General features: G+C 28.8%; 1 protein-coding gene across 1 annotated transcript; it reads right to left on the bottom strand.

Annotated features, from left to right (window-relative positions):
* Positions 1-3530: 3530 nt before the first annotated feature.
* On the bottom strand, positions 3531-4752 carry LOC119669254 (pancreatic triacylglycerol lipase-like). The gene is made up of 3 exons (XM_038079084.1): positions 4698-4752; positions 4463-4622; positions 3531-4343 (listed from the first exon to the last, which is right to left on the bottom strand). Exons 1-3 carry the CDS (start codon positions 4735-4737, stop codon positions 3614-3616), a joined length of 930 nt encoding a protein of 309 aa, XP_037935012.1. The 5' UTR covers positions 4738-4752; the 3' UTR covers positions 3531-3613.
* Positions 4753-13359: the final 8607 nt, after the last annotated feature.

Raw genomic sequence — 13359 nt, 5'->3', positions numbered from 1 at the left:
CAACTTACCATTTGATGTGCTGCATCTTTCTCTGCGGTAGCTTTACGACACACCTGATCGTATCAGTTGTTCTTTACCTTCAGTTATAGCCAATCACCTCTTCTGCAGCGGCACATATAAAATGGAAGATGTAGTTCCATTACACATATATATTGGTTTCTTCAAGTTAGAAGACAGTGGAAGAATCTAGAAACAAAGTCATTGGATGTTTGTTATAATTGCATTTTTCTGAGACGTAGCTTTTAATGTTATTTTTCTAGTATTTTTTTCATCATACATAAGTGGGTGTGGATTTTGGTTGCAACAAGATAGTGATCCGAATCAATTGTAGCTATCCAGACGGGGATATTAAGAGACTGTGTGCCAACTTAAAGAGATGATCGAGTTTCTAAAATCGCACTGGCATTTACCGAATTAAATACAATCAGACACTTTTTCTTTTATGTTAACCCCCTAACCCCGTGTGTATTTTACACTCAATGTATTTGTTGCTTATGTTGTATTGGTTTGAAAATGAGTGAAATTTGTAAAATATAAGAAATATGCTATATGATGCTTTATTATTTTATATCTTATTATAAATAAGATGAAACCACTGCGAAAACATGCCGAACAATTTGGACGGTTTACGGTAAAATTGCTTAACGTCGAATACTTTTTATATTACCCAATATAAGTACCTATTATTTATGTAATAACCAGAAATTTTGATAATAAAACATACAAAATATTTGAGAAACTTGTTGACTTTTAAAAATAATTAACGAAAAGCCAATTATAGAAGAGTTAGACCCATGTTATGCAGAAAGTCATGGGCACGTCAAAATTGAAATTGTTGTTGCTTTTAATGCAAATTAAAAAGTTGGGAGTGAGAGTGAAAGTGAAAGGAAAAATAAAATGTCGGTTTAAATTTGGTCACGGTGAAGAGGATTCATGTGCTGCATAATGTTAGTGTCCATGACTTTCTTTATAGCATGGGCCTTAGTTTTAGTGTATTTTTTTTTGTGGCAAAGACGAGTGGAATGCCTACGCACTGATCACAATCCGGCGCTCCGGAAAGTGAGTGCCCAAATCGCACGAACTAAATCACTCCTCCTCATTTCTGGAGACATTTTCCTACCTCGGGACTACGTTAGATTTACTTCGAGGTAGGGTCCCTATCAGTCATTTAAGACTTTGTTTTGTTCTCGTCCTTAGAGAGAAAACACCAACTTGCGCTGCTAGTGCTTCTCTTTCGGGCAACCACTTATTGCACTTAAAGAATGTGTGTTCTGCAATATCATCGTCAGTTTTGATGTTAGAACAGAGTGTCTTTAAAAAGTGCTGTTAAAAGCAACTCTAAAAAACAATATTGCTTTCTACATATATAAATGAATTCGTTTTATACATATTAAATCTACTACTTATTCTTGTTATAATTAATATAGTGTATTATAAAATTTAATTGACAAAAAATATTTTATTTATAAAATACACCACTATTTTCAATATATGTACATAGTTGTATAAATCTGGTTCAAATTTCAATTACATATAATATATATAAATATAAGTATTTATTACTTTTTCTGTATATATCATAGTAAAATAATTTATAAATTTATAAATGTATTGATGGGATTTTTCATTATTGGCTATATGCAAAGGTTCCTTTAGGCCGAACCTATATAATATAATAATATACAGGGTGGCTGACGAAAATTACAAAAAACTTTTCACCGATCTAGTGTCAAACCAACAATGACAGAAAGCTCAAAATTAATTCATTTGTAGAAAAGAAGCCGTGCATGATCTGCAGGGATGAACAAAAAAAGACAGAGCCCAATGAGCCAAAAGGTTGATTTGTTCGGCCGAAAGTGATGGGTTGCCAAATTTGATTTTTTCGATGAGCCACCATTCGTAATTGAGCAGTACGTAAACAAGCAAAATGATCTAGTTTACTTGTCAGAGAGGTCAACTAAAAATTTAAACATACGAATGGTCACCAGAAAGTAGGGGCCACCGATGGTGATTGTGTGAACCACCGATATGGCCGGTAGTCGCTTTACCTTCGTTTTCAGCGACCGTGAGGTAAAAATACACACCCAAAGAATAAGAATGGCTGAAAAAAAACGTTCCGTGCTTTATTCTATCAACACAATGGACACCGTATTAACCTAATATGAACTCTTCAGATTTCTCGGTCTGAGGTATTTTAAAAAGTAAGGTAAAAAATACAAAAATGTCAATCGTCTGAAGCAAACACTAAGCCAAGAATGGGTCAAAATACCGCAAAACCAGTTACTGGCAGCGTGCGATAGCTTCATTAGTCGTTTGAAGGCCATTATTCAGGCTAGAGGGGGCCATATTAAATCATAATAAATTAACTTAATTATTTAAAGTTCTATTCACATATTTTCATTTATTTTTCATTAAATTTATCAAAAATAAACAAAATAGAACGTTTTATTTTGTTGCAATTTTCGGCGGCCACCCTGTATAAAGTATACCTTGTGCAGTTCCAGTTGTCTGTCGAGCTAGCAAACATCTTGATAATCTCAATGTTCAGTTCTAAGTTGTATGCAAAATTTATTTAAAAAATAAAAATATGTCACAATGTAACTATTATATACATCATAAACCATTAACTATTTTATTATTTTCTCGATATGCATAAACATATTATATCTATATGACAATAAATCTTTAGGTTCAAATAACTTATTGTGTTATTTGAATGTATGACTAAAAAATAATTAAACTTTTTTTAAAAAAACTTGCTAGCTTTGAAGCATTCTTAATATCAAAATAGAAAATTACTGGTAATTTCTTTACAATCAATGGATCTCCGACTTGCATATCAACTTCTTAATTGCAACACATTTCTTCAAAAATTTATTTAAATAAGCAATATTGATAGATGGGCGGATTTGAATAACCTCTCGTTCCAGCAGCATAAACCAGAATAGATTTTTCATGAGAACAAAAAGCAACTGGATCAGCGCCACAACCTTCTTGTCGACGACCCCAATTTGGATAAAAAGAGGTGTGACCATTGGTCTTGCAACACCAACCCTTCCGATCGAAGTGTGTATTGTGCACGATCTTCAATATCAACAAAAAAAGTTCTGCATCAAAACCAACAATTGCTGCAATTTTGCCTAATTTAACTTGTTTTCCAGTAATATCAGCAATATGTGTTCCGAAACTATAACCAACTACAACCAATGCATTAATATTTATCCATAGTTGGCATGCAAAAAGTCATTTAATTTTTGATTTTACTATAGTCAAAAAATTTGCCAATTCACACTCGTGCAGCTGAAATAGCAATCAACAGAAATACTTATTGAAATAGAAGCAAAAACCAACCGATATAATATATAGTATATAGTATACTTTGTACAATTTCCATTGTCTGTCGAGCTAGCAAACATATTGATAATCCCAATCTTCAATTCTAAATTGTATGTAAAATATATTTAAAAAACAAAAATATGCCATAATATATTTATTATATACACCATAAACTATTTAATTATATTCTCGATATACACAAGTATTAATATAAAATGCATATTATATGTATTATTAAGTAACAATAAATTATTGATTAAAATATGAAGAAACTTCTTTAAAAGAGAAGTGCTAGCTTTGAAGCATCCTTAATATCAAAATAGAAAATTCCTGGTAATTTCTTTACAATCAAAGGATCTCCGACTTGTACATCGACTTCTTTATTGCAACCAGTTTCTTCCACAATTTCTTCAAATGAGCTACACTGATAGATGGGTGCATATGAATAACCTCTCACTCCAGCAGCATAAATCAGAATAGATGTTTGGTGAGAACAAAAATCAGCAAATTTATCAACGTCACAATTTATTTGTCGACGACCCCAATTTGGATAAAAAGAGGTATGACCAATTGGCATTGCAATGCCGTTCCTTCCACTCGAAGTGTGTATCGTTACAACATAATTTGCATCGGTTCTTGACAAGCGTTGTGAAGGATCGTTAATATTAATAAAAGGGAGTGCTGCATCAAGACCAACTATTGATTCAATTTTGCCTAATTTAACTTGTTTTCCTGCAAAACCAGCAACATGTGCTCCCAAACTATGTCCAATTACAACCAATTCGTTAAAATTTAATCCATAATTGGAATGCAAAAAGTCAATTAATTTTCCGACTGCTGTACCTACTTCAGGATATACTTTCGATGCGACTGTTACGTATTCCGTAAAGGAATACTTGCTCCAATCAACAGCAATCACATTATAGTCTCCTGTCGCTAAATATGCTTCTCTTATAGGACGATTTGGTACTTGCTCATAGGATGCAAGAAATCCATGAATAATAAATCTAGGGATTTAAAGGAATATTTCATTCAAAATATGCAATATATATGGTAATAATTATCAAATATTGTAATTTGTATATTGTAATTTGTAAACATTGAAAAATTTTAAAATAGTACTCACTTGGTCTTACGTGAACTATCGTAATTGGACACTGCTACAGAATTGTCTTTATAACTGATTATTTGTGGATCTTCCGGATTTTGATTAGTGTAGAGGTAGAACTTAACACTATTAAGAACGTCCAATGGGTTTATTCCAGCATTAATTGCAACTGAAAAATCTGTGGTTGGATTGGGATCATAGAATAAGGTTTTTACTTAGTTACTGCAAATATTATTTATTCAATCTATATTACCAAAATATGCGAAAATTAATAGAATTATATATGTCTTCATGTTAAACGAAATAAAACTTTCTAATGAACTCTCAGAAAAAGTTGAAACTTATATATAGTCTAAAGTAACTACTTTATTTAAATTAGTTTCATTGTATATAGCGTTTAATAGGTTATTAAGATAACTTTAAAAATATATTATTCTAATTACCATTTAACAGATAATTGTAGAATAAAAATAAATCAATAATTTGGTACGATTCTTGACATAATCGACTGGTATTTACTTATAATATATTTCTAAAAAAAGATTTTAGAAAGAAAAGAAAATATATAATAGCAGAATAAAAATATTCTATTCTAATACGTAGAAGCTAATGAAAATCCAAAAGCAAATTATCTACAATCTATTCCTTACAACAACAACCATTGAACCAATTTTAAACTCTATTATCACCTTCTGATATTCCTAAGGACCGGATAGGGCATAAGGACTGTTCACTTTGTTAATTATTTAAAACATTTTTTTAAAATTCAGTCGATAGATAAATATTGACGGATTTCATCTATTATATAATTGATATATATACATCTAATTATACGTCTATTTTTTTCTTGTTGAGTATATGTAAGAGTCGTCACAAAAATCTATAGAAATTTGAAAATGTTATCAAATCCAACGTATTAGTATATTTAAAAAATTTTATACAAACGTATGTTTAATTAATAAAACATCGGATAATATATAATTACACAGGGCGAAGAACCTAATAGTCCAGGTATTAATCCTTATTCTCAGTTAACTTTAAAATTAATTTTAGTGTTAACTCACAAAGAAATAAATATAATTAAATTCATTTTTTTAATATTTAATATTTTAAATATATACAATACCTGAAAAATTTATTCATTAATAAATGAATGAATTAAGTATTAATAATAGTCATATAAGTAAAAATTTTTAAACAGTTTATTTTTTAATAATGTAATATTAAAAAATTATAAATATATTTTTTAAAACTAATATCTTAATATTAATATTTTTAATATTAAATAGAAAGCTACACAATGTAGTGCATAGTACTCCTCATATATTACTCATAAAATAATTAAAATAATTTACTAATAATAGTGATACTACGAGTAATAGTTTAATATTTATTATCAAATGTATTTAAAAGTAATCAAAATTATTTTAAAAATATTTTTAAACTTAATTATTTTTTCTAATCGTTCACTAATTATTAAAAAATAGTTAAGGCAAATAAAGAACTTATTTTTTACTTTACAAACGATATATACGGTATATTTTTACAAGTGTATAAATAAATATTTTTATATATTTAATTCAATACCATTATATTTATATATGAATGTACTATGTATGATATAAGCTCATTTAAGTTATATTATATAGCCAACCAATTTCATTAATCTGCTGCATAGAAATATTTGATATATAAATCGAGTTGAAGGCCCTGCCAGCTAGTACTCGTTTTTCCTATCTTGGTATAAATTCTTATTATTTTGTGATTAATTATCTGCTTCTTCTTTGTTCCGTTAACTTCCAGTGGAGCGTAGGGCCTCATGTAATTTATTATAATAAATAAATCAATCAACTATAAGAACAAATTAACATATATGTAGACTGGAAATAACGTAAATAAGAGAATAGATCAGACATAGATGTTAGGAGTACATAAAAGAATTTATTTAAAGAACTTAAAATTCTCTTCAAAACTACAACTTATTAGTATCTGAAGTTTATATATATACACCAATCGATATATCAATATAGTTGCACGGAAAAAAGAAATATAGAAATCTGTATGTTCAAACCAGTATGTTGAAAAATATGAAGAACCAATTAATTACTTTGAACCGAACTGTTCTGTGGGGTAAAAATCACACCCTATTTACCCTATCGGCAGCTTGACGCTTGATTCTAAATTTCTTTAGTAGAGAGTGAGAAGAGGGCATGATTCGACATCTTTAATTTCGGACAACGAAAATTGATGCTTCTCTTTAGCTTTATTATAGTATATAATATATATATTATATATAATATTACTTCACTTAATATATAAAACAAAAAATTGATACAACTATTTTGCGAAATCCTTGTAAGAAATGACAATCCTGGAAATGATTTAATAAAACTTAAAAAAATGCTATAATCTTCCAACTAAGATACTTTAATTTTAGGTATATGGTTCTGCTAAATAATATGAAATATAAGGCTTCACAATTTCTAACCCTTTTTCGAATGACATTGCCCCTGTCTCTGCTGTAACTCTGATCTAAAATCTTGGTAACAAGAATGTCTTACACATAGTTTATAGTTAGTCTGTCATCACTTTGCTCTACATTCTTAGCAATAATAATCTCTTACAGAGAGTTTATGCTTAGTCACGCATTAGTAATAATATCTTCCATTACTTTCTTCATTGAATCAAAAGTTTTGCTTATTATTGTCTGCTAATGTTCTAATGTCTGCCTATTTTATGACGACTGAAATGATATTTTAGCATTGGACCTTTATGATACAACATCTGTTATCTATCCGTTTTACATTTCTAAGAAGTATAATGCTTTAAATAGGTTCAAATCTCATAATATCGTTTTAGATGCTTTTCGCCTAAAGTCAACAACTAACATCAATTTCGCACGAAAAGCTAACATAAAAGTTTATAAAAAAGTCTAAAAAAATTTTGACATTGTACTTTACTGACTAACACCTAACACTGTCGTTACTTAATTTCAATACTGGATTAAGTGATATTCCACAAAATTTAAATATTTTAGAATATTTTCTTATATGTAGTTCTATATAAATTTTTCGTGCGAAATTTATATTTATACTAGGTTTAATGTAAAAAATCAAAAATTAATTTAGTTTATGTATAATACCTTGTGTGTTTCCATTTGTCTCATTAAGTTTTGCTCATTAAGATGCTAATGCGGAGAGTTTATACTGGATTCACACTAGAGTTTTGTTTGTAATAGTTGTCAAAAATTTTTAACTGACATCTGAAATCAAATAGCAAAAATATCGATTCACACGATGTTCCTTATAATTTGAAAATCAATTTTGTCATATGTTCACACTTTTTAACTACGAGTACTATCACAAAATATTTACCTTGCAAATATGATACATACATATGACAAATGACAGTTTTGTTTCATTTTGTATGAAAGTTTCATTGAGTCCTTAAAACTATTCGCAATCGCAAAAATTTGTACTGCGGAATACTGTACTACGATGAACTTTCCAAGTCAAAATTAATTTGATTTTATAAAAATTACGTTTCAATTCCTTTTTCAGCTGTCAAAATTTCCATACAAATCTTCTTAATGTGAACTTGTTTTACTGTCGAAATCAAAAATAAACTCTCATATGCTGTCGTTTCTCTCGTATGAATCCAGTATTACCATACAAAAAGCTTTCATATAAATGAGCTCATTATAAATAAAACAACTGATTTATGGAGAAAAATTTCGATTTTTACAAGAGATATGATCAAAATTTGCTATCGAAATCAAGAATAATTTGAAATAATAGCTACAAATATAAACAAAATTCTCGTGTGAATCGAGTGTTACAATACAAAGAACTTTCATATAATTGAGCTCATTATAAATAAATCAACTGATTTAAGTAGAAAACTGTCCATTTTTACAAGGGATATGATCAAAATTTGAAATATTTGTTATACGTTTTATATATGTAAAATGTAAACAATCAAGTTATTTCACATGTATAAATCAGTTTATGCCAATGGAAACGACCATTGATTTAATCTGAATTTCATTAACATAAATAAGTAGTTTTAGCTGCAGTGGAAACATAATATTATTTACAATTATAAAGAAAACTCTTGTGTGAATCCAGTATTTCCGTAGAATGAGCTTTCATATAAATGAGCTCATTATAAATAAGTCAACCGATTTAAGAAGAAAAATGTCGACTTTTACAAGGGATATGATTAAAATTTAAAATATTTGTTATACGTTTTATATATAAAATCTAAACAATAAAGTTATTTCACATGTATAAATCAGTTTATGCCAATGGAAACGACCATTGACAAAATTTTAATTTCATTAACATAAGTAAGTAGTTTTAGGTGCAGTGGAAACATGATGTTATTTAAATTTAATATAATAATTTGAATATGAGAGAAAGTATTCTTTTTTTAAACATGTACATAAACTTCTTTAAACATATATTTATGTAGGTACAATATCAGTAAACATAAAATACTGATATATGTACAATAAAACACATAGTTTATATCTATAAAGCAACTATAACTGCTCACTTAGTAGGTTAATAAACCGTTTTCCTAACAAATTTTTATATTCATAGAATTTATGATTTAATATATATTAGTTTGTTTGTACTCATCTAGTTGGTCAAGCATAAACGAGTGTTTAATACAAAATCCATTACGAATACTTTCTTTAGAATGTTTACAGATTACAGACACGCGCTCTCAAAGGTGCCACATTACGCTTAAAAAATAGCACAAACCACAATTTTTTTTCCATTCCAAACAATAATAACTGAATAAAAAGTTGTAGTGGAGTTGTAATAATATAGCTCAACTGCAATCAGCTTCATTGATTCCACCTGGCTTATCGCAGCAGCCAGTTTGTGCAATTCATTTTTCCAGTTGTCAGTTGTAAGTAAACGTTCTTGCCTTTCTTGAGAGAGATGCAATCGTTTTTTTATTATATCTTTTTTTTTTTGGTTATTTCCATTCATAGCACGCAAAAAGGAAAGGAAAATCTTTTTGGGGCACTGGGATGCAAAGATACACTGCGCTTGCACCAACGTTCTTCAAACGTTCTTTCGGCCTGAAACAGCAAAGTTCAATGTCGCGGTTGTGAATGCGCGCGGTTTTGCTGCTAGTTTTGGATTTCGCTGGATCGTAGTACTGTGTTTTGTTTGGCGATGATCGCGATGATCGCGAAGAAAATGGCTTAAATATTAATGGAGATTTTTATTGCAATATTTTAAATGTGTGGCAAAATAATAGTATAAATAATTAATATTATTTACAATTAATAAAATATTATAAATTACAATTAATAATAAAAATTGTATTATTTTGAATATAAGTGTTTGGATTTATTAAAGTACATTTGTGTGTGGAAACTTTACGAGTTATTCTTGTGTGGTTAAAGAAAAAATAAAATAAATAGTTTTCATTGATATTTAATTAAAATAAAAATTAATTTAAAATAAAGTCAAATAAAACGCACATGAATTCTTAATCAGATTTAAAAATATATATAACCATATTTTTACATTATCTCTAAATTTCAACAGATATTACAAAAAAATAAATTTGTGTCCCAAAATTGTGTCCCAAATAAAATTAATGGAAAAATTGTAATTAAATTTTCGGTAAGTGCAAATTCTTTACTAATATTTTGCTTAGTAATAATTGAGAACCGTGTGTGAGTTCGAGTAAATTGATGATAAATTGAGGAAAATAGTAAATTATGTCAGTATGGCAGCGATAGTTGGTATTTACCAGAATTTCGAGTAGAGTAATTTAGATAAAAATTAGGTAAATTAGATGTTACCATTGTAAAAATTTTATAAGATGTTTAGTAAATAAATAAATAAATAAGTTTGAAAACTTTTAACCAAAAATAATAAATAAGTGCAATAAATAAATAAATAAATAAATTCTTAGGAAATTTAAATTTACTTTACCTCAATTTACTCGTACTCGCACACAGCCAAAATAAACTAAATTTTTGTGTGGTATATATTATACCATTAAATATAAATATAAATAAATATTTAAATATATTAAATATATTTTGATTTTACGACAAGAGCATTTTCATAATCAAAATTATTAATAATTAGTATACTTTTCTATAAATCACCATTATTCTAATATGGATGATTTGTCAAAGTAGTTTACATGACAACCGCAATTTATTGTGACAGTCAATATTAAATTTTTTTTAATCTATTATTTTAGAATTACCAGAAAACATTACATTTAGTTGCGACTGCTTCCGACGACTCTTGCCACTGACTTCTTGTTCATTCTCCTTGTTCCATTCTCCTTGATGGCAGGATCTTACCATTCCTGCCATTATAGTACATTTATCGGAAAAGTAATATATAGAGCCTTAAAGTATTGATAGCCCTAATCCTTGATTAAGAAACTACAAAAAAGAAAGATTAATGGCTTTTGCCTTCACTACCCCCTTTTTGGTAGTTTTGGGATTTAATAAACAATTTTATTTTAATTATTTATGTAACATAGAAAACTTGCATATATTTTGTTTCAAAAATTTTCAACAAATATAATATCAAATACCCTTATCCTACTAATAAATTGTTGTGGCATTTTATCTTGTATATATATTAACTTCGATTTGCACTTCTTTAAAGAAAGATCAGCTTCGCGAAGATCTATAAGTCCTATTTAGTCATACTATACAGTAGTCATATGAAAAATAATCAAGGCAATCTTAGGGGTATGTTATGATTGTAGTCACGTCACGGCAATTGTTGTTGCTTTAAATACAAAATGCAAATTCAACATTAATAGCTCACTTTATTTTGCATTGAAAGCAACGACAATTGTCGTTGACGTGACTGCTATCTTAATATACCCATTGCGCTCTTTTTGGGCAAAACCAAAAGGCATGCTATACAAAGTTTCATACGTATATCGCTACTACGCTACTACTAGTATACTACTATTTTGTTTTAGTTTTTTTGTGCCTACATTTAAAAGGTATAAGTTCATAACAAGTACAAATTCTAACATTAATTACTGAGCAACACTGTTTTGACCAACGTGACGTGACCAATAACAATTATATTTTTAATATGACGATAACCGTTTGTATCACATGACCTTAAACACTCGTCTAGATAATAAAAAATATATGTTATTCATGGCAATAACTTCTATTGCCTTTTCATATACTATACAGTATTAATATGCTGTGTTATTAATTAGAACTAACACATAAACCACGACTATGTAAAGTAACTTAATCATTGCAAATAGAAATATTATCAAACAATCAAGCGATTTTAGTAGCAAGTCCTTGAGTCATTCGTAAGGATATGTTTGGCAATTACAAGGCAGATGAATTATCCACACAGAGTGCTTCAGGTAATCATTTGAAACATCTGAAGAATTTAGGCATTCCACTGACATTATGCATTGATGAAATCTGTCTGTGTTAAACAATTTAATACAAGATAAGAAGACTAAACGATCAAGATCAAGGGAATCAACAAACCTCATTGAGATGCTCCGCAAATACATCAATCTTGTGGCATGTTTATTGACTGGTCACAGCTGTCATTGCTATCGCAGTTGAGGGAAGTTCTATGAGGTGCCTCACATCTCCTTTGTTACTGTCCAGCGCGTAAACGACATCGATTGATTATGCTATGCTTTAATAACAGTTTCTGGGCATAGTTGTTAAATTTTTTAACTCATTATTATCTATAAACAGAAAGTACGTAGTACGTAATTTTTATCATATTGCACCTGAATACTCGTCTTTCTATAAAAAAAAATACGGTTTACGGGTCCATAATTCATGTTCATGATTGAACAATGGATATTTGAAATCATTTCACAAACAACAAATAAACTTTTTTATTAAAAATTATATATTTTCGACTTTACAATATTCAATGAACATATTATTCATGTATTATGATATCCACGGCTAAAATTGTACCAAAGAACAAACGTAGTGAGACCTAATTTGATATTCATTAACGTCAGAAAATTATTAACCGAAATTCGCTCTTTTCACAGTTCACTTATTCTGACTAAGAGGTAAAGTAGCAATTCTATCACTCGATCCATTAGATAGCCTAGCAACACCTTTAGCTATATTTTGCTGAAGATAGATGTTTCTATATAGACAAAAGATATAAATATTACTCAGTTTAATAATCAATGCCATAGCCTGAATTGAGCTAAGTGATTAACATAATAGAAAATATTGTTTTTTTTCACTGTTCAAAGTTTTTTTAGTGTTGTTATTTGTAGCTTATATTGTCGAGGGGGTGATCGAGTAGTTCCTGACTACAAACATTCTTTTTCCCCTGTACTAATCTTGACCTTGAAGACAAGGTAAGCAGTTATATAAAGTGTGATAAGAAGTTTTATTACCTGATGACAGTTTAACTATAAATAACTAACTATGTTCTATTAGGGGGCCCCTTGAACAACTTTAGCTTTATGTAGCCAATGATATAAAAAACCAAATGTTATAAATAAAACTCAGTGTATTCAGTAGCCAGAATTGTACCAAAAAAAACTTATTTTTTTTCAGTGTTTTTGCAGTGTATACTAGACTATATAGTTAAGGGCAGAATATATATTCCAAGTTCTCCTTTGCCAAGGGTAAATATGCTCCACTGGGAGATTAGGATAAGAGAGAGAGAGAGAGAATATCTATTTTTATGTTATATAGTTCATAGTTTTTATTGTTTTTATGTTATAGTTTTTATGTTATATAATTCTAATGACTGTAATGATAATTCTAATGAATGTAAGCATTTCGAATTGGAAAATCAACAATTACTCGTTTTAATTTCTTAAACTAACTGTAATAAGCTGTCCCATATCTTTTCACAAAGATCTACTTTCAGACTAAGCATTCTTCTAAA

This window comes from Teleopsis dalmanni, chromosome 1, assembly GCF_002237135.1.
Source record: "Teleopsis dalmanni isolate 2A chromosome 1, ASM223713v2, whole genome shotgun sequence".
NCBI lineage: Eukaryota > Metazoa > Arthropoda > Insecta > Diptera > Diopsidae > Teleopsis > Teleopsis dalmanni.
Note: the sequence above shows the minus strand (reverse complement) of the source record. Positions and strands in the feature narration are given on the sequence as shown.